This window comes from Chenopodium quinoa, unplaced genomic scaffold, assembly GCF_001683475.1.
Source record: "Chenopodium quinoa cultivar QQ74 unplaced genomic scaffold, ASM168347v1, whole genome shotgun sequence".
Taxonomy (NCBI): Eukaryota; Viridiplantae; Streptophyta; class Magnoliopsida; order Caryophyllales; family Amaranthaceae; genus Chenopodium; species Chenopodium quinoa.
This window is the reverse complement of record NW_018743979.1, coordinates 4,422,989-4,442,473: the sequence shown is the minus strand read 5'-3', so window position 1 is coordinate 4,442,473 and position 19,485 is coordinate 4,422,989. Positions and strand designations below refer to the sequence as shown.

General features: G+C 36.2%; 1 protein-coding gene across 7 annotated transcripts; it reads right to left on the bottom strand.

Moving 5' to 3' along the window:
• Window positions 1-7,598: 7,598 nt before the first annotated feature.
• Window positions 7,599-17,468, bottom strand: LOC110690043. Of its 7 annotated transcripts, none has more exons than XR_002504993.1 (3): window positions 16,896-17,468; window positions 11,462-15,712; window positions 7,599-11,088 (listed from the first exon to the last, which is right to left on the bottom strand). XR_002504993.1 is itself a non-coding variant. In XM_021866872.1 (2 exons), the coding sequence occupies exon 2, from the start codon at window positions 14,518-14,520 to the stop codon at window positions 13,369-13,371; it is 1,152 nt and encodes a 383-aa protein (XP_021722564.1). In that variant the 5' UTR covers window positions 14,521-15,712; window positions 16,878-17,468; the 3' UTR covers window positions 7,599-13,368. The 7 variants fall into 7 exon arrangements, 2 of the variants coding, with proteins under 2 accessions (XP_021722564.1, XP_021722563.1); XR_002504990.1 differs by having other exon boundaries at window positions 7,599-11,698; window positions 11,881-15,712; XR_002504994.1 differs by having other exon boundaries at window positions 7,599-12,019; window positions 12,103-15,712.
• Window positions 17,469-19,485: the final 2,017 nt, after the last annotated feature.

Below are 19,485 nucleotides of genomic sequence, written 5' to 3'. Positions count from 1 at the left end.
ATCACAGAGAATTTGACATGGGAGGACATTCCGATTCTCATGAAATATTTGTATGATCTCCTAATTCACATCGACCTCATCACTCCAAATGTTGAACAACACCTTCAGATACGCATCGACAGGGACGATGACCTTCTTCCTAAGCGGCGGGTGCGCAACTCTCGGAGATACACAAGCTTGGTGTGGACATCCATGTTATCCTCGGGATTCTAGCATTTATCCAAATTATATGCAGATTAAATGAAAAAGGGAATGTAACACGCAGCATATATCCAAATAATATGGCCATTAAATAAACAAAGGAATGTAACAGGAAGCATTCTTCATGGAGATTGAATAAACAGAGCAATGCAACACGAAGCAACCTTCCAAATAATATGCACATTAAATATGTGAAACAATTTAACATGAAGCATATATCCAAAGAATATGCAGATTAAATACACAAAGCAATGTAACATGAACCATTAATCCAAATAATTAAAGCAGTGTAATAGGAACTGTTAAAAATATAAAAAACAGAAATTTGAGCAAATATATTCCAAAATATGTGAAATAATTAACATGAAGCATTTATCCAAAGAATATGCAGATTTAATACACAAAGCAATGTAACATGAACCATTAATCCAAATAAACAGAGCAATGTAACATGAACTATTAAAAAAAACAAAAAGCTGAAATTTGAGCAAATATATTCGAACCTGGCCAACAACATACAAGACAGAACCGATTTCAACACCAGCACGCTCTGGGGTCTCTGTACAGAACACCAGCCCTGTAGTTTGCCCTACAACCTTCTTAATTGATATTTCGTCCGGAAGGCGGTCTACCCTCTCAGTGTATGCATAGTAAATGCTCATGAAGTTTTCATTCACCCATAGGCTGTACTCAACACTAGGGTCTTCATTGGCCCGACTACGAACATGGAATGTTACCTTTGGGAACAAAGTCAGCGGGACTTGCTGTGTTGCTGCAAGAGTATCATCAGCTACGGTCTGGCCTTTTGATTCCACCTTGGTTTCATCACCACTAACATCGATGACGCTTGTGTCACCACCAGATTTTTCAAGTAGGAAATCTGGGTGACATCTGGTTCAACAGTGAGGTCGACGACAACATCGTCAATAATAACAGAAACAACAAGGATTAGAGTCTCCAGCTTAGTTTGCTACGACGGGGATGAATGTCCCAACAGCTATTTTTGCAAGAACAGTGTGACGACCAGGTACGGGCCTCTTGTGCCGTCCATAAGTCCGGGAAGCATCCTGGTGCCTACGTGGGAAAGGTGTTGGGCGAGCATTTATTGGGGGTAGTTTAGGCATAGGCACATCAGTGTCCATTTCTTGGCTGGAAGAAGACGTACTCAAAAGAGGGTTTTTGTGTTTTCTACTTTAGAGTGTGTTTAAGTTTGGTGCGTCATATGTAGAAGAGCTGGTCCCTTTATATAGGGGTTATTGTGTAAAAGGAATGCTTTTCTATACTTCTATACTTGAATAAATGCAATACGTATATAATACTCCCTCCGTCCCTAATTCTTTGCCCCATTTGACTTTTCACGGTCTCCAACAAGCTTCTTAAAATGGTTATATCCCCATTTTTACAAGTGTAAAAATTATAAAAACTAAATATTAATAAAATGTACAATGAGACGAATCCAACAAAATCTCACATGATTATATTATCACTTATAGATTAAGAGTATTTTATGGTCAAAATTTATAAAATTTGACCCAAATTTTTGCAATGGGGCAAAAATTTAGGGACAGAGGGAGTATGTTTGATAAATATTAAAAAACAATTTTGATTATCATTTTTTAAAGTTTTTGTTCTAAAATTTTCCTTTACAATTGAATTTTTGATTTAGTAGAACTAAAGTTCTGTTTTTCTTTACAAGTCAAACCTTTTTTTTTTATTTATTTTTTATTAATGGAATAGGGTCTTTACAAGTCAATCCTTGTTACTTGATTGATTAAGATAAATACAATATTAAAATAAAATTTTATTATAAACATTAATCCAACTACTAAATAATAATACACATCTTAAACTAAATTGGTTAAAAATTAATTCCCTCCTTAATTACATACAAAATTGGAGTCCTACTCTTTTTATTTACATATAAACTAGGTGTCCTACTCTTCTTATTTGACGTTCAATATATTTGGTATCCTACTTTTTTTAGTTACATATAAACTTGATGTCCTATTCTTTTTATTTTACATATGAAATTAATTACATATAAACTTAGTGTCCTAATCTTTTTATTTGACTTTCGATAAATACATTTCATTATATAATATTGTACATTTACTTTTATCTCTTTAGTTATTATATACCCTTGACAAAATACTTTTAATTATTTAGTTATATTACCCTAACCCTAAACCCCTAAATACTTTTAATTCTCGTATGTGACACAAACTCACACGATAAATACATATCATTTGATAATGTTGTACATTTACTTCTATCTCTTTAGTTATATATTCCCTTGACAAAATACTTTAATTATTTAGTTATATTACCCTAAACCCTAACCCCCTAAATACTATTAATTCTCGTATGTGACACAAACTCACACGATAAATACATATCATTTGATAATATTGTACATTTACTTCATCTCTTTAGTTATATTCCCTTGACAAAATACTTTTAATTATTTAGTTACATTACCCTAAACCTTAAGCCCCTAAATACTTTTAATTCTCGTATCTGACACAAACTCATACGATAATATTCTACATTTATTTGTATCGCTTACCTTTATTCCCATTACCAAAAACCTTAATGTCCAATTTAGTATTCTACTCAATAAAATAAAATAAAAAATGGAATTCAAAAATATTTATGAATATAGTTTGAATTTCATGTTAAAAACGCATTGTACATGTCCTATTTAATTTATAAGGCTAAGGCTAATGCTAAGTAGTATTACTTGAGTTTTTTGCAATTTACCTTTTTAACTTGATGTTCGTTTATTCAGTTTTTTCAACTTACTATTATTTGATGCTTTTTTTAACATAAGAAAAACTTCTAGGATTAGGCTAAGCCTAGATAGTTCGTTTCTTCATTTTTATTTTACTTGATTTTTTGTATAAACTTAGGCTAAGGTTAAGTACTTTGTTTATTCATTTTATTTAAATTGAAGTTTGTTTATTCAATTAATTAACTTAATAAGATAACTTGAAGTTCATTTATTCATTCTTTTTGAAAGGAATGGTATCCTTCGAACAAGTGTATTATTCCGATAGAGGGTTCAGAATTAATTAGGAAAGCTAATTATTTAGGAGGTCAAGTGATCGTAATGTCTAGCTGAAGGCCGCTTCCGATCAGTAATATTAATGTACAATTAATATTACACCTTGCTCTTGATTGAACCCTTCGGTTCACACCCAATCGTGTAACCGAATCGAAGCGACGAATTAATCCGAAGGATTAAATACGTCGATAGAGATTTTACGAACTAATACGTCGAATTTCGAGCTTAGAGCGTCGAAGCCAAGCGTCAAGTCGATTTCCGAAATCAACAAAGACGAGTAAAATAATTTAAGCGACATAAGGGTCAAAACCTTGGCCATACCTCCACATCTGTCTAGCATGGTGCTGACCATGCGGGGATAGGCCAAGGATAGCTAGCTAATGCTGCAAGCATGGCAGCTAGCCCGGCTAGTCATGCGCGTAGCATGACAGCCAACCCAGCACGCCATGCGGGCCATGGCTAGCAGCTGCACGTTGCGTGTGCGTGCTAGCCCGCACGCTAGCAGCTAGCTAGAAAGCCGGTACGCACACCAGCCCACCAGCTAGCCGCACGCGCTGGACTGGGAGCAGCTAGCAGGCCCAGCCAAAGGACCAGGTTGCTAGCATGGCATGCGTTGGAGCCCAAGGTTGGGGTTGCCAGCTAGGCAAGCCTCATGGGAGGCTGGTTATGCTTGGTGAGCAAGGGAAGAGGAAGTGGTCCTCCTCCCTTGTGGTCCTCCCACCTACCCTCCTTGTTCTTGTGCCACTTTTCGTTTATTAATTGCTTGGACATTTAATTTAATTTGGATTTAAATTAAATCATTCTTTTTGCCTTTTTACCAACTATCCCACATTGAAAGATGATGGGAATTCTTGGGATTATTTCCCTATAAATACCAATTATTAGGTATTGGGAAATTCACTTGAGTTGGTGAACTCTAAGGGATCTCCAAAAGCGAGAAAACCTTAGTTCGTAAACTCTAAGTTAATTTTGGTCTAGCCCCATCTAAGCTACGGGGTAGGGACCGATTCCGGTTTGGTGAGCGAGGGTGTGAACTGTCGGTGGTTTCTCACTTGCGGAGCTTGAAGCTTTCAAGTCCGAGCTCATTGAGTGAGCAAAGCACGCGTCAAGGGTGAGTTTCTATCTCTCTCTTCTCTTTATGTGTTCTTGTTTTGTTTATTTGCATGCTTTTGTTTATGTTGTAATTATTATGCATGCGATCCAGTTATCAGGTTTTGTTTCCGTGCGGTGTCGGACACCGCAAAAACCAACAGTGGTATCAGAGCCAGGTTGCATTTAATTTTTACAACTAATAAATTAATTAGGGTGATTTAAAATGGATTTAAATTTCTGGTTTAGCATCCTAATTAGATTAGGAGCTCGATTTTAATTAGATTAGAATATTATTAGTGCTAATTTTGGATTACGAACTCCGATTTTGACTCTAAAATAGTGAATTTTTGGTGGAATCAACGTTCTAAATCAGAGTTTATCTACTTTGTGATTAAAAATGGCCTTGTAGAAGCGAAAATCCACCCAAAAAGTGGTTTTTCGAAGGTTTTTTTTTGTTTTGACGAATTTTTTAAATCTTTAAACATTGATTAATTATGGCATGCAATTGTTGGATTATGTGTTTGATTATACCATTAATCTTATGCAATTTTAACCCTTATTAAGCATGCTTATGAATTCATATTGGTGCTTGATTCGGTGAGCTCTTAATTTCACATAAACTTGAAATTTCACATTTTTTTGCAAATTAATTGCTTGGAGTGTAAAAGTTTATGGTGAATATGATTTTTGAAACCCTTTTAATGGTTTAAATGGTTGAATCTTAACTTGCTAAAATCCATAATGAAATAATTTTTGGTTTTAGTCATTTTGGAAGTTGATTAAAATCTTAAATGTTCATACTTGTGCTTGAAATATTATTGTTCTTCATATTGGAAGGTTACAATATTCAATTGTGCATATGTAAGTTTTGGATAAATTATTTCATTGGATGATCGGTTATTTATTCAACTATTTTGTCAAATCTCTTTGTTAATTTATGTTCGTTAAATTATTTTTGAGAATGGCCCTAAATTTTTGTATCAAGTTGAACCAATATATATATATATATATATATATATATATATATATATATATATATATATATATATATATATATATATATATATATATATATATATATATATATATATATATATATATATATATATATATTTAAAGAATGGTTCTTGAATTTATTTTGGTTTGTGGACTAAAATTAAATTTAATTATGTTGGACTTGTTTTATTTTCAATATTGCTCAATATTAGTTCTAAAATCAATTTAGAATTAATTTTTATGTCACACAAAAAATTCGGAATAAATCAAGAAGCATAACAAGCACAAAATCAAAGCCGATGCTTCGAGCACCTAGGCTCGGCCAGCAGGGCTGCTTGCGACAGCCCTCATGTTGGTGTTGAGCCAAGGCATGTGTGAGTGTGCGCGAGGGAGTGTGTGTGCGTGATGCGTATTGTGTGGGGGCGCGACTGCCAGGCATCGCCCAGCCGCAAGGCATGGCTGCCTAGCAGCGCATGCGGCTGACACATGCATGCGCGCCAGCATGCTGCTAGCACCAGCGGCAAGCAAGCATGATGGGCATGCTGCGACGCTGCTAGTGATAGCAGGCGCTTGCGCGCTGCTGTGGTTGTGCGGCTAGCACCCACGCATAGTAGCTAGGTTGGGTGCCTAGCAAGCCTAGCCTCATGGCTTGGATGCTATGCTTTCGACCATTGAGGGGTTATTATATTTGCGGTTTGCGTTTTTTTTAATTAAAACAAGGCTAGGCCTCGGTTTTTCCCGGCACTTGCAAAATTATTTGGCAAAATTTTGGGTTAACTGGCTTAATTAATTTTTATTGGATTAATTTTAATTAAGTTGGATGTGGAATTTAGTGTGAGCTTTATTAATCGTTTTGAGCTATTATCATTGCGTTAATTCACATAATCGGATAATTACTTTGACTAGTTTTAATTAGGCGCGTTAATCGGATTATCGGCCTAAGTTAGTTACTAGTTTGCGCTCGTTTTGCATTATTGCTTGATTTATTTTGTAAATGCATGGGCCATTCACTTTAGAAGTGAAATGATGAATGGAATAGATATTCTAATGCGGGTTTTTACAAAATGGCAACTAGTGGGGCCCGACTAGGATAGTAAATACAGACTGTGTTCTGTATTGTATTTTTGTAAATATAAATACAGATCGCATGCCGTTAACTATTTTTGTACTTAAATTATTTAGATTAGTCCTAGCTTCTCTAGTAGTTGCATAATTGGTGGCGATGTTTTGAAGACGGCGTTTCTAAGAAGACGAAGCGAAGAAGATGCAATGAAGGCCCTTGAAGATTCAAGTTTTAAGGGGTTATGCTAGTTTTTGCCAAATGCATCTTTATTTACGCCTTATATATATTTTGCTTATATATAATTGTGATATTAGATGGATGTTTCGGATTTCGAATTTTAAATGATTAATTTAGTTCACTTAAATCAACCAACATAGAAATCCTAAGTCCCAAAGAATATTAAGTCAAAATTGCCATTCCAAAATGACACTTACGAAACTAATGAGGATAGTAATGGGTGGTACGACTGTCGCGTGTCTACCAAAAAAAAAATTCTAACTCTAACCTCCTAAAAATGTAGTAAGGTAAGCTAGGGTCGATCCCACAGAGAATTGGATTATTAAAAAATTACTTGTGTATGTTAAAAACCCCTAATTTGAAGAATGACTATTACGATCTAATATATATACTAAGGACTTGAAAACAAACTAAGTACGGAGATATAAAACTAACAGTAATAATAAATATTAAAAATCAAGAATGACAAAATAGGGATCGGGAGATAAAATATAGCATTGGAATATCGATTGATCATCAAATTATATAAATCATGTTTTTATCTCAATGTTAGCCGATGAACACAAAAAAACATTCAACACTTCCCTTAATTGCAAATAAACCAAATAAGCTCTTGGAGTATTGTCTAACTAACTAACAATCTGGAACAAGCTTTCTAGACTCGATTAATTAGCAGCATTAATAACTAGGAAGTAGCTAACTTAATCCACAAATCTCACAAGCTCAGATTCGTGCAACTTAAAGAGCTGATAATCATAGGCATCGGACAAGCTTCAGTCACCCATCAAACACCTAAGTGCTACTAAAAAATATTAATCCGGACATTTATGTATCACAAATCAATATTCTAGCAATAAAACTAGCAAAATATACTAAAGATGGCCGGTCTAGAATATATTTAACTAATTCATACACATAAAATAGATTATCTATCCAATCAAGATATAAACATAATACCCACGAATTATAACATATCTATTCTTACAATCCAATAATCCAATGCATAATATATCTCCCTACCCTAAATTAATTAGCCTGACATGTTAAGAATAATAACAAAAGTAGAAATTATGGAATTCATAATTAACAAAGCAAAACGTAATTGAAAATGAAAACTTGACAAACTAAGTAACCAAATTCCAATACCAGCCATGAAAATGGCGTGAAGTAAGTAGCAAAACGTGACTTTTTCAATTTAATTATTAAAACAAAATTATAGTTCTACCAAAGTAACTAATTGACAATTAACTTAGCTAATACCACGAAGAGAATAAGCTCGCTGCTGCCAGAAAACTACCCAGTTGTCCTCGAAGATGTCACCCCCAAAGTAGAGTTCTCAATTTCGCTGCCCAGCAAGATCTCTAGATAAGCTCCAGAATCTCACCCCCAAAAACCCCTAAAAATACGGAACAAAATTCCGTCAAAAACTCTCGTAAAAGAACGATAAAGAACCTTTTATTTATCTCAGCTGCTCCGAGTATTTCGCTCCCATCCTCAGCTGATTCCATCTCTATCTTTTCTTGCTTGACAATTTGATTCCAGAAATTTCGCTCAAGGTAGTTTGTTTTGTGTCTTATAGGCCATAACAGTGAGAGCAAAGAAGAGTTTTGAGCTCTGTGACAGATTGTTATATTTTAGACCCAACTATAAATGTTTACCAAGTAAAATAATTTTGGGCTTAAAATACTTGAGAGTCAACAACTAGCAATTTGCTTCTCTTAACCGGAAGTGTCGTAAAATGCAATTTGTACCAATATTTTATTTCCTACACACATAAATAAAATAGTAGTAGTACGTGCCTCGGGAAGAAAATTACTTAATATATCATTAAACCATTAAATATCAATATAAAATCAAGAGTTTAATGAAATAAAATAATATACTTTATGACTCTATCAAACTCCCCCAAGCTCAATTTTGCTTGTCCTCAAGCAAAGACATGAAATCGCAAAGTAGTTAGACTATTGATGTAGTAGTACACAATTAGAATACTCTCTTTTGCTCAAAACAGCTTCAAGTCAAGTAATGTATGCAAAAGTCATATGTTAAGCCAATACCGACTCTTAAAACAATTACAACCTAGCTTCCATCAACAATGTAGTGGAGTAACTCAAAGATCCTTAGGACTTAAATAAGAATGCAGTGGTGTCAAGGTAAAGTGAGGTTTTAGAGAGTGTTTTGGAGTGTGGTAATAAAGAGTAAGATTAGAAAAGCAAATCAACACAACAAACACAACATAAGAGCTCATATCACAGCCCTTGACTTCACGATATTATTATTATTTATTTTCCATATTTTTATTTTTGATTTTTTTGAATGTGTTTCATGACTCTTAATGTCAAGTACCTGTTAAGTAACCCATGTAGCGAGCTTTCTACAAGTGACTCCCGATCCAGTTGGCCCAAGGCACTAGGTTTTAAGATACCCCTACGAATTTACTAACTCGAGTTACTCAATCACGATACATAAAACATCACACGTACTTTTATGGGTTCTTTTCTTTATTTTGTTTTTATATTTTTTTTATAACCCATACATTGGTACGTAGAGCCTTTAACATGAAACTTTTAAAAAAATAAACTTCACCACCATACATCTTTACCACAACCATGATCCAATTTACCCTTTAATATGCTCTACTAACCTTATAGGTAAGTATTTCATGTTTTAGACATTTCGCAAGAAAAGTAGGTCTATAAAGCTCAAATTGGGTTTAATATGGAATCATGTCATGGGTAAGATTTTTGGCTTATGTGGTGTAAAACTTTGATGCCTAACTCATTTATTTGTTTTTACCCCATCACAAGTTGACTTCCACCAGACTAGCTATTGTTTACAGAATCAATTTTATTTTATTTTTTTTGTTTTTTTCTGCATACATACAAGTCTATCAACCAAAGTTAAGCACTGTCATATGCAAAGCACTGTCCAAAATTCATTGTCAAACTCAATACAATACCATACCATACCAGAGACATACCAAGACACCGCAAGAGACCGAATATAACGCATTCCCCCCCAAGCTTAATTCACACATTTCCCTCAATGTGTGACTGTAAAAAAAAGTATGGGGATAAAAATAGAAAGAGACAAGGAAACGAGCTCACTGGATGAAGTTGAATATTGTAGGTAACTGACTGTGTAGCCAGCCTGATGGCATCCCCCCAAGCTTGGACTTGCTCACGAAGTCTTGCTGTAAACACATTGGAGATGCTCAACCTCCCTTTCAATCTTCTGAAAAAAAAATGCTTATGCTACAGCTAGATAGATAGCATTGGAAGTGAATGTATGTATCTATGTAAAATGCCTCCATATTCTTGTTGCACGCTCCAGGTTGCTAAAAATGGATACCCAAACGATGTCATAATCTGGCAGCAAATGTATGTGCTCCATTAAATGTGTCTGTAACAAACAATACCAATTTCAAGCAAATTAAATGTGTCTGTACCCAGACTACTATAAAGGATTTGAAAATAAGCTAGCATATCAAAAATCTGGAAGCTCTCTGGGTTTTTTTCTTTTTTTTTTTTTTTTTTCTTTTTTGTACACTACATAACATTTAAAATAAAATGATGAAAAAAAAAATGAAAAACAATCAAATTATAATCCTAAATTTGGGCTGCCTCCCAAGAGCGCTTTATTTATAGTCATTAGCCCGACGTCTTTCCAGCATACTAGTCTTCATAATTTGGAGCTTCTAGCTCCATCACTTCAATGTTCTGGACCTGATAACCTTCATAATAAGGCTTGAGTTAATGATTGTTCACCTTGAATTCCTTCCCTGTGTCCTCACTACGAATCTCCATCGCACAATGGTCATATACCTTGGTAATAATAAAGGGCCCCACCCATCGAGAACGGAATTTGCCAGGAAAGAGTTTAAGCCAAGAATGGTACAAGAGAACTTTCTGGCCAACTGTAAATGTCTTTCGTGTGATGCGCTGATCATGGAATGCCTTAGTCTTCTCCTGATAAATTCTCGCATTCTCAAAAGCATCATTTCGGATTTCCTCAAGCTCTTGTAATTGAAGTTTCCTTTGCTCACCTGCTGCATCCATCTCCATATTGCATTGCTTCACAGCCCAAAAAGCTTTGTGTTCCAATTCTACTGAAAGGTTACCGAACACTAGCCTGTAAGGTGACATCCTAATCGGAGTTTTATATGTTGTTCTGCACGCCCACAGAGCATCGTTGAGGCGGAGACTCCAATCTATCCTGTTTAGATTCACATTCTTCTCCAGAATGGATTTGATTTCCTGGTTGGAAACATCAGCTTGTCCATTTGTTTGTGGGTGGTATGCCGTGGAGACTCTATGAAACACATTGTACTTCTTTAAAAGAGCCCATACGATTTTATTACAGAAGTGTGTCCCCTTATCGTTGATAATGGCCCTCAGAAATCCGTATGTAGCGAAAATGTTCGATTTCAAAAATTCTGCAACCACTTTAGAATCATCAGTATGGGTGGTTATAGCTTCCACCCATTTCGAAACATAATCGACAGCGAGCAAAATATATTGAAAACCGAAAGAAGAGGGGAAGGGTCCCATGAAATCCATACTCTAACATCAAAGATTTCACAAAACAAAATAGGAGTTTGGGGCATTTCATTTCTAGGACCGATTGTACCTGTCCTTTGACAATTATCACAGCCCTTACATATATCATATGCATCTTTGAATATAGAGGGCCAGTAAAATCCACTTTCCAAAACCTTGCGTGCAGTTCTCTTGGGTCCAAAATGTCCTCCACAAGCATAAGAATGACAAAAGCTTAGTATAGAAAGAAATTCAGAATCAGGTACGCACCTTCTGATCAGTTGATCAACATAGTATTTCTAGAGATACGGGTCATCCCATATATAATACTTTGCTATGCTCCGCATCTGATCCTTTTGTGCCTTTGTGTAGTTTCCTAGAAACTTCCCAGATACCAAAAAATTTACCAAATCAGCATACCAAGGAGTTCCCGAGCTCAAGGCATGAAGTTGCTCATCGGGGAACTCTTCATTGATTGGGGCTTTATCATCAGCTTTAATAACTAACCTGCTCAAGTGATCAGCAAAACTATTGTCAGAACCTTTTTTTTATCTTTTATTTCAACATTAAACTATTGAAGCAATAAAATCCAACGTATTAGCTTAGGTTTGGATACGTCCTTTGACCATATATATTTCAGCGCTGCATGATCAGTAAACACAACAATTTTAGTACCCAATAAATAATACCTGAATTTATCTAAAGCAAAAACTACAGCTAAAAGTTCTTTCTCAGTTGTAGTATAATTAGCTTGAGCTGCATCCAAAGTCCTTGAGGCATAGTAGATGGCATGGGGAACTTTTCCAACTCGCTGGCCTAGCACTGCCCCTACAACATAATTAGAAGCGTCGCACATTAGCTCGAACGGGAGCTCCTAGTTAGGAGGTTGTAGAATAGGGGCAGTGACCAACTTGTCTTTCATCTTGTCAAATGCTTTCTTACAGGCCTCATCAAAGTGGATCTCCACATCTTTTTGGAGTAGTCTGCATAGTGGTTGTCCAATCTTCGAAAAGCCTTCAATAAACCTTCGATAGAAACCTGCATGACCAAGAAAAGAACGAACTTCCCGCAAAGAGGCGGGGTAAGGCAGAGAAGAAATAAGATCTATTTTAGCTTTATCAAATTTTATTCCTTTAGCAAACATAATATGGCCTAAAACTATACCTTGTTGAACCATGAAATGACATTTTTTAGAATTAAGCACAAGGTTAGTTTCAAGACAACGTTTAAGAACAAAGTGAGGTGTTCTAAGCAACTATCAAAAGAATCTCCATGCACAGTGAAATCATCCATGAAAACTTCTATAAAATTTTCAAGATAATCTGAAAAGATGCTTACCATACATCTCTGAAAAGTCGCTGGAGCATTGCACATTCCAAATGGCATACGACGATACGCAAATGTGTCGTACGGGCATGTGAATGTCGTTTTTTCTTGATCCTCCGGAGCTCTAGGTACCTACACATAACCTGAATATCCGTCAAGAAAACAATAATAAGCATGACCAGTAAGACGTTCTACCATTTGATCAATAAAGGGTAAGGGAAAATGATCTTTTCGAGTCATAGAATTATGTTTCTTGTAATCTACACAAACTCTCCACCCATTTTGAACTCGTGTGGGAACCATTTCTCCCTTCGCGTTTTCTACCACTATGACTCCTGAATTTTTTGGGACCACTTGCAAGGGACTGACCCAAGGGCTATCTTATATAGGGTATATCACCTCTACTTCAAGAAGCTTCATTACTTCTTTCTTCACCACTTCCATCATAGGTGGATAAGTCGCCTTTGAACTTGTCTCACAGGTTTAGCTCCCTCTTCTAATAAGATTCTATGCTGACACATAGAGGAGCTAATTCCTTTTATATCAACAACCTTCCACCCTAGAGCTGTTTTATGCTCCTTGAGAACTTGCACCAGCTTTTGCTCTTGCGTCGGAGTTAGATTACTCGCGATTATGACTGGCAGAGTGTCATTTTCTCCCAAAAATGCATACTTGAGATGGTCTGGCAGTGACTTTAGTTCCACTTTAAGGGCCTGTATAGTAGAAGTCAAAAGTCTGTTAGATGTGATAGGTAATTTCATAAAACGATCTGCATACCTTCCTTGCTTATTTGGAAGCACTTCCAAGGAAGAGAAAGCTTCCTTGATCTCATCTTCAAGCTCAAAATGGTTCTACAAGTCAGTATTTTTCTCTTTTTCCACACGTTCATTCAAAACAATATCTGACCCATAATGACCAGAGAGACAAAATACTTGCTCAGTTAGTGCATCAATGACATCTATACTAGAAACAGATTCACAATTAAAGGGGTATCTCATGGCATCAAATAAATTAAAACGAATAATCTCCCCATCGAATTCCATGGTCAACACCCCACAGTGAACATCAATTTTATTGCCGGATGTTTTCAGAAAAGGTCTTCCAAATAAGATAGGTGCTGCACTAGGGGATTCATCATTTGGCATATCTAAAACATAAAAGCCAGCAGCAAATACCAGTTCATTCACTTGCAATAAGACATCCTCAACTACTCCTACAGGGTATGTATTAGAACGGTCGACAAGCTGAATAATCACTCGAGTGTCTTTCAAAGGTCCTAAGTTCAGAGATTTATAGATATACAAAGGCATGACATTAATAGAAGCTCCTAAGTCTAGCATGCATTTATCGTATCTCGTGTTACCCATTTTACAGGGTATAGTAAAAATACCTGGATCCTTGCACTTTGGAGGAACTTTCCTCTGTAACACAGTAGACACATTCTCACTTACACTGAATTTTTCATCTACAATCAATCTTCTCTTGTTAGTGCACAAATCCTTCATGAACTTTGCATACCGCCGCATTTGTCTTATAGCTTCCAATAGAGGTATGTTCACCTCAACCTTGCGAAAAATGTCTAGGGTCTCTTTCTCCTTTTCATGATCTTTCTTCTTATTCTTAGATGATAACCTGCTAGGAAATGGAACAGAAGAAGAAAACTGATTAGTATTAGGATAAACAACATCACTTACCTTAGGGGGATACTTATCTTGCTCTGGAACAATAGTCTCCTGTTCCACTTGGTGTTTTGCCAGCCCTTCAGTCTTTTTCGCTAGGATCTCTAATTTCTTGCCACTTCTAAGTGATATTGCACTTGCGTTCTCCTTTAGATTTCTCTCTGGTGGACTTGGCAACTTGTTAGAACTCTGAGCTTGGAGCTTTCCCACTGTGTTAGCTAACTGAGAAACTTGGTTCTCCAAGTTCTTTAGACCACTTCTTGTCTCTTGCTGAAAATGCAAAGTGTTGTCAGCCATTGCCTTCACGGTATCTTCTAGAGACATGCTACCAGATTATGGCTGGGAAACTTGCTGATTTTGAGGTCGCGGCTGATATTGTGGTTGCTGATGAAACCAGGTGGAGGATTAGATGCTTGCTGTTGCTGGAAAGCTGGTGGTCTAAGGTTAGAGTTGCCTGCCTGCTACTGAGCATTACCATATCTCAAGTTTGGATGATCTCTCCACCCCGGGATTATAAGTTTGAGAGAACGAATCATAACGTCTTTGTTGCCCCTGACCACCACCAATAGAATTAACTTGTTCTACTTGCATAGTAGGGCACATATCAGTTGGGTGTCCTATCATTGAATAGAGGCCACATGCTTTTTCTTGCCCTTTTTCGATCATTACTCGCTCCACTAAGGAAGTGAGTTTAGCTACTTGTTGCTCGAGTTAGAGCTCACCACTTCATTACTTAACGTACATAAGTTGACTTAATATTTCGACCTCCTTAATACTGAGAGTTTGCAGCCATATTTGCAATCAGTTTCTTTGCATCTGCGGGTGTTTTGTCAACCAATGGCTCCACCACTTGCTGCATCAAATAAATTCATGTTTGTCTCCCTAAGTCCTTCATAAAAGTATTGTACTAATAATTGCTCAATGATCTGATGGTTTGGACAACAATCACATAGTTTCTTGAAACGCTCCCAGTACTCATGAAGTGTCTATACATCGTCCTGTCGAATCCCACATATTTCTTTCCTAATATTAGCTATCAAAGATGCTGGAAAATATCTTCTTGCAAATACTTTTAGCATTTGATCCCATGTTGTGATGGTTCCAGCAGGTACTTTAAACAACCACTCCGTAGCAGCATCAGACAAGGCAAAAGGAAATGCCTTTGACTTCAGTTAGTCGAGGGTGACCCCAGCCGGTTTCATCCCCGCACATGCTATGTGAAATTCCTTTAAAAATCTGCTAGCCCCATTCATGTGGACTGAACCCAAGGAGTTAGTATTACGGAAACCTGAAAATGTGGGAAGAGCTCTAATCAACCCCGGCTTGACCTCAATTTCTGCCTCATCGTCTACTATGAACAATAAATTTGGATCAAATGTTGGAGCTGCGAGCTGCTTTAGTGTTTGATCACCCATCTCAAAAATATATTCACCCTCCTCGTCCAAAAATGAACTTTCACTGTGACGTAACGGAATATGACGAGCTTGCTCCAATATTTGAGCACGAGTCCTTTTAGCTACAGGAAGAGTAGAAAAAGGATTAATTATAAGTCCTTGATTCGTTGCTGCAAATACTGGATGACAAGTTAGTAGGAAAAGTTAGCAAAAACACAAGTAATAATGTAATTAAAAGGCCAATTCCCCGGCAACGGTGCCAAAATTTGGTACGACTGTCGCGTGTCTACAAAAAAAAAACCTAACTCTAACCTCCTAAAAATGTAGTAGGGTAAGCTAGGGTCGATCCCACAGAGAATTGGATTATTAAAATATCACTTGTGTATGTTAAAATCCTCCGATTAGAAGAATGTCTATTACGATCTAATATATATACTATGGACTTGAAAACAAACTAAGTACGGAGATATAAAACTAACAGTAATAATAAATATTAAAAATCAAGAATGACAAAATAGGGATCGGGAGATACAATATAGCATTGGAATATCGATTGATCATCGAAATATATAAATCATGTTTATCTCAATGTTAGCCGATGAACACAAACAAACATTCAACACTTCCCTTAATTGCAAATAAACCAAACAAGCTCTTGGAGTATTGTCTAACTAACTAACAATCTAGAACAAGCTCTCTAGACTCGATTAATTAGCAGAATTAATAACTAGGAAGTAGCTAACTTAAGCCACAAATCTCACAAGCTCGGATTCGTGCAACTTAAAGGGCTGATAATCATAGGCATCGGACAAGCTTCAGTCACCCATCAAACACCTAAGTGCTATTAAGGAATATTAATCCGGACAATTATGTATCACAAATCAATATTCTAGCAATTAAACTAGCAAACTATACTAAAGATGGCCGGTCTAGAATATAATTTAACTAATTCATACAGATAAAACAAAATATCAATCCAATCAAGATATAAACATAAAACCCACGAATTATAACATATCTATTCTCACAATCCTATAATCCAATGCATAATATATCTCCCTACCCTAAATTAATTAGCCTGACATGTTAAGAATAAGAACAAAAGTAGAAACTATTTTGTTTTTATAATTAACAAAGCAAAGCGTAATTGAAAATGAAAACTTGGTAGACTAAGTAACCAAATTCCAATACCAACCATGAACATGGCGAGAAGTAAGAAGCAAAATGTGACTTTTTCAATTCAATTATTTAAACAAAATTATAGTTCTACCAAAGTAAGTAACTGACAATCAACTTATCTAATACCATGAAGAAAATTAGCTCGTTGCTACTAGAAAACTACTCAGATGTCCTCGAGAATGTCGCCCTCAAAGTATAGTTTTCAGCCCCACCAAGTTAGCTGATTTCGTAGCAATTAGAGCTCCAAAACGCTGCTCCCTTCCCCCCGAGTTTGATGATGCTGCTTTTCTTCTGGTTCTATTTTCAATTTTGCAGCCCATCAAGATCTCCAGATAAGCTCCAGAATCACACCCCCAAAAACCCCTAAAAATATGGAACTGAATCCCCCCAAAAACTCTCCTAACAAAACGATAAAGAACCTTTTATTTATCTCAACTGTTCGGAGTATTTCGCTCCCATCCGCAGCTGATTCTATCTCTATCTTTTTTTGTTTGACAATTTGATTCCAAAAATTTTACTCAAGGTAGTTTGTTTTGTGTCTTATCGGCAATAACAGTGAGAGCAAAGAAGAGTTTTGAGCTCTGTGACAGATTGTTATATTTTAGACCCAACTATAAATGTTTACCAAGTAAAATAATTTTGGGCTTAAAATACTTGAGAGTCAACAACTAGCAATTTGCTTCTCTTAACCGGAAGTGTCGTAAAATGCAATTTGTACCAATATTTTATTTCCTACACACAAATAAATAAAATAGTAGTAGTACGTGCCTCGGGAAGAAAATTACTTAATATATCATTAAACCATTAAATATCAATATAAAATTGAGAGTTTAATGAAATAAAATAATATACTTTATGACTATATCAATGGGCTATGCCAAAGTAAGGCATTACTACTTTCCTACGGATGTAAGGTATGTTGATGGGCTTACTAAAGCAAAGCATCATATACAAGTTAGTTTTGGTTAAACTTAACGATATCAGTAAGGAGTCCTTAGATGTCGTTAACGATAATTGTCAAGGAAGCATTGGATGCGACGATTTATCGAACCAAGAATAGCTTAGAGCTATTAGCAATTAAATTGCTTACCTTAAAATATTAAGTGTTAAGACAAGCTAAAGCATGCTTAATCACTTATTGAGTTTTGGATTTTAGAGTCGTTTTATTCTCGCCTAATTGGGACAAATTTATAAATGCGTGAATAGAACGTTAATAAGTTAATTGAAATTGCTAGTTTGCATGTATTTCAATGCTTATTCTGTTATCTTGATAAATGGTTATACTTTGCACTTATATTTGTAGAATTCTAAATCAAATTATAATGTTTCCAACGATTAGTAAAAGGAAATCTTTTAAGAATGGTTCTCAAGGAAAGAAAAGGCATTTCTTAAATACAACTTCTCTTAAATGACTTTTATGGCTTAGTCCGAAAGGACGGTTGGACATCATGTATTCAAAATACTAGGTAGTTTTGATAAGCATGAAGTAAAGAGTTGAAAACTCAATTTGTCAAAGAATGACAACCAACATATCTTTTCGCTTCATAAAATAATGAGTAGGACTCATTAATGTAGTAATTCAATTACTAATTAAAGGAAAAGATGGAACTTTGTTTTACAGCGCATTAATGTTTAATTATGCCTAATAAAGTATGGAAGTCAAAACACTGAAATAAAAGGTTCTTAAAACTATGAGATGATGTATGATAAGAAATATAGGAAACAAAGAACAAATAAAAGAAATTTGAGATTCCAATTCTACCTAAGAGTTCATGTTATCGTAGTTGTTTTGGGTAAAAATACCCAAGGCCACGTGGCCCAATAAGATGGTGACACGTGTCACCTTAAGAGAGGTTCAAAATGAAACTCTCTTTGGCTGACACGTGGCATTCACAATTATTGGAAAAAGACGGTCTTCATGGCCTAATTCTCGAGATTGCCAAAAAGCGGCGCAACCCATCAGTCCTAGGTTTCCGTATCCTAGGACGGAGGCACGAATTTCAATGACCCTATAAATAGGGAGATTTACCCCCCTTGGGGAAGAACAGATTCAATTACTGAATACACATTCATTCATTGAAAACACTTTATTCCTACACCTCAGAGAATATACCTGATCTCGGAATCCGAGAAGATTCTACTTCACTTTCCGCACTTTTTTACATTCTTCATACACGTTTTAACTTGGTCGTCGGAGGCGGAACTCCACCCAACTAGAGTCTCCGTTGTTTTGTAGGTACAGGAGCCCGAAATCCAAATGTAGTGACGTAACTCTCCCGAGGAACACGGAAAACCAAGAAATATTTGGCTCAGTTTGAGAAAAAGGACCTAATCAATAGGGATCAGTCGGCCAAGAAACCTTCTCCCTCTAAGAAGAACAAACCGTCAGGGACCGAGAGCCCACTCCACATCCTAAATCAAAGGAGGGGAAGCGGCCCTTGATCGATCTTACCAAGATCCGATTCCTTGAGACAGGGAAGAAGAAGACTATCCGGCATGTCCAGCCGGATGGCTCAAAGAAGACATACTCAGATGCCCGGCTCCTAATCGAGTAGAAGAGAAACCAACAATTGTCTGAGTCGACTTCAATGTCAACCTACCCAGACAGCTTCTATACCTCAAAGAGGTATTCTCAATTTGTACAATAGAGTCAGTCAGGTGGCCAGTCCGTCCACATTGGCCCTCAGATGATCCATTCGGTCCCGTATGTGCCTCA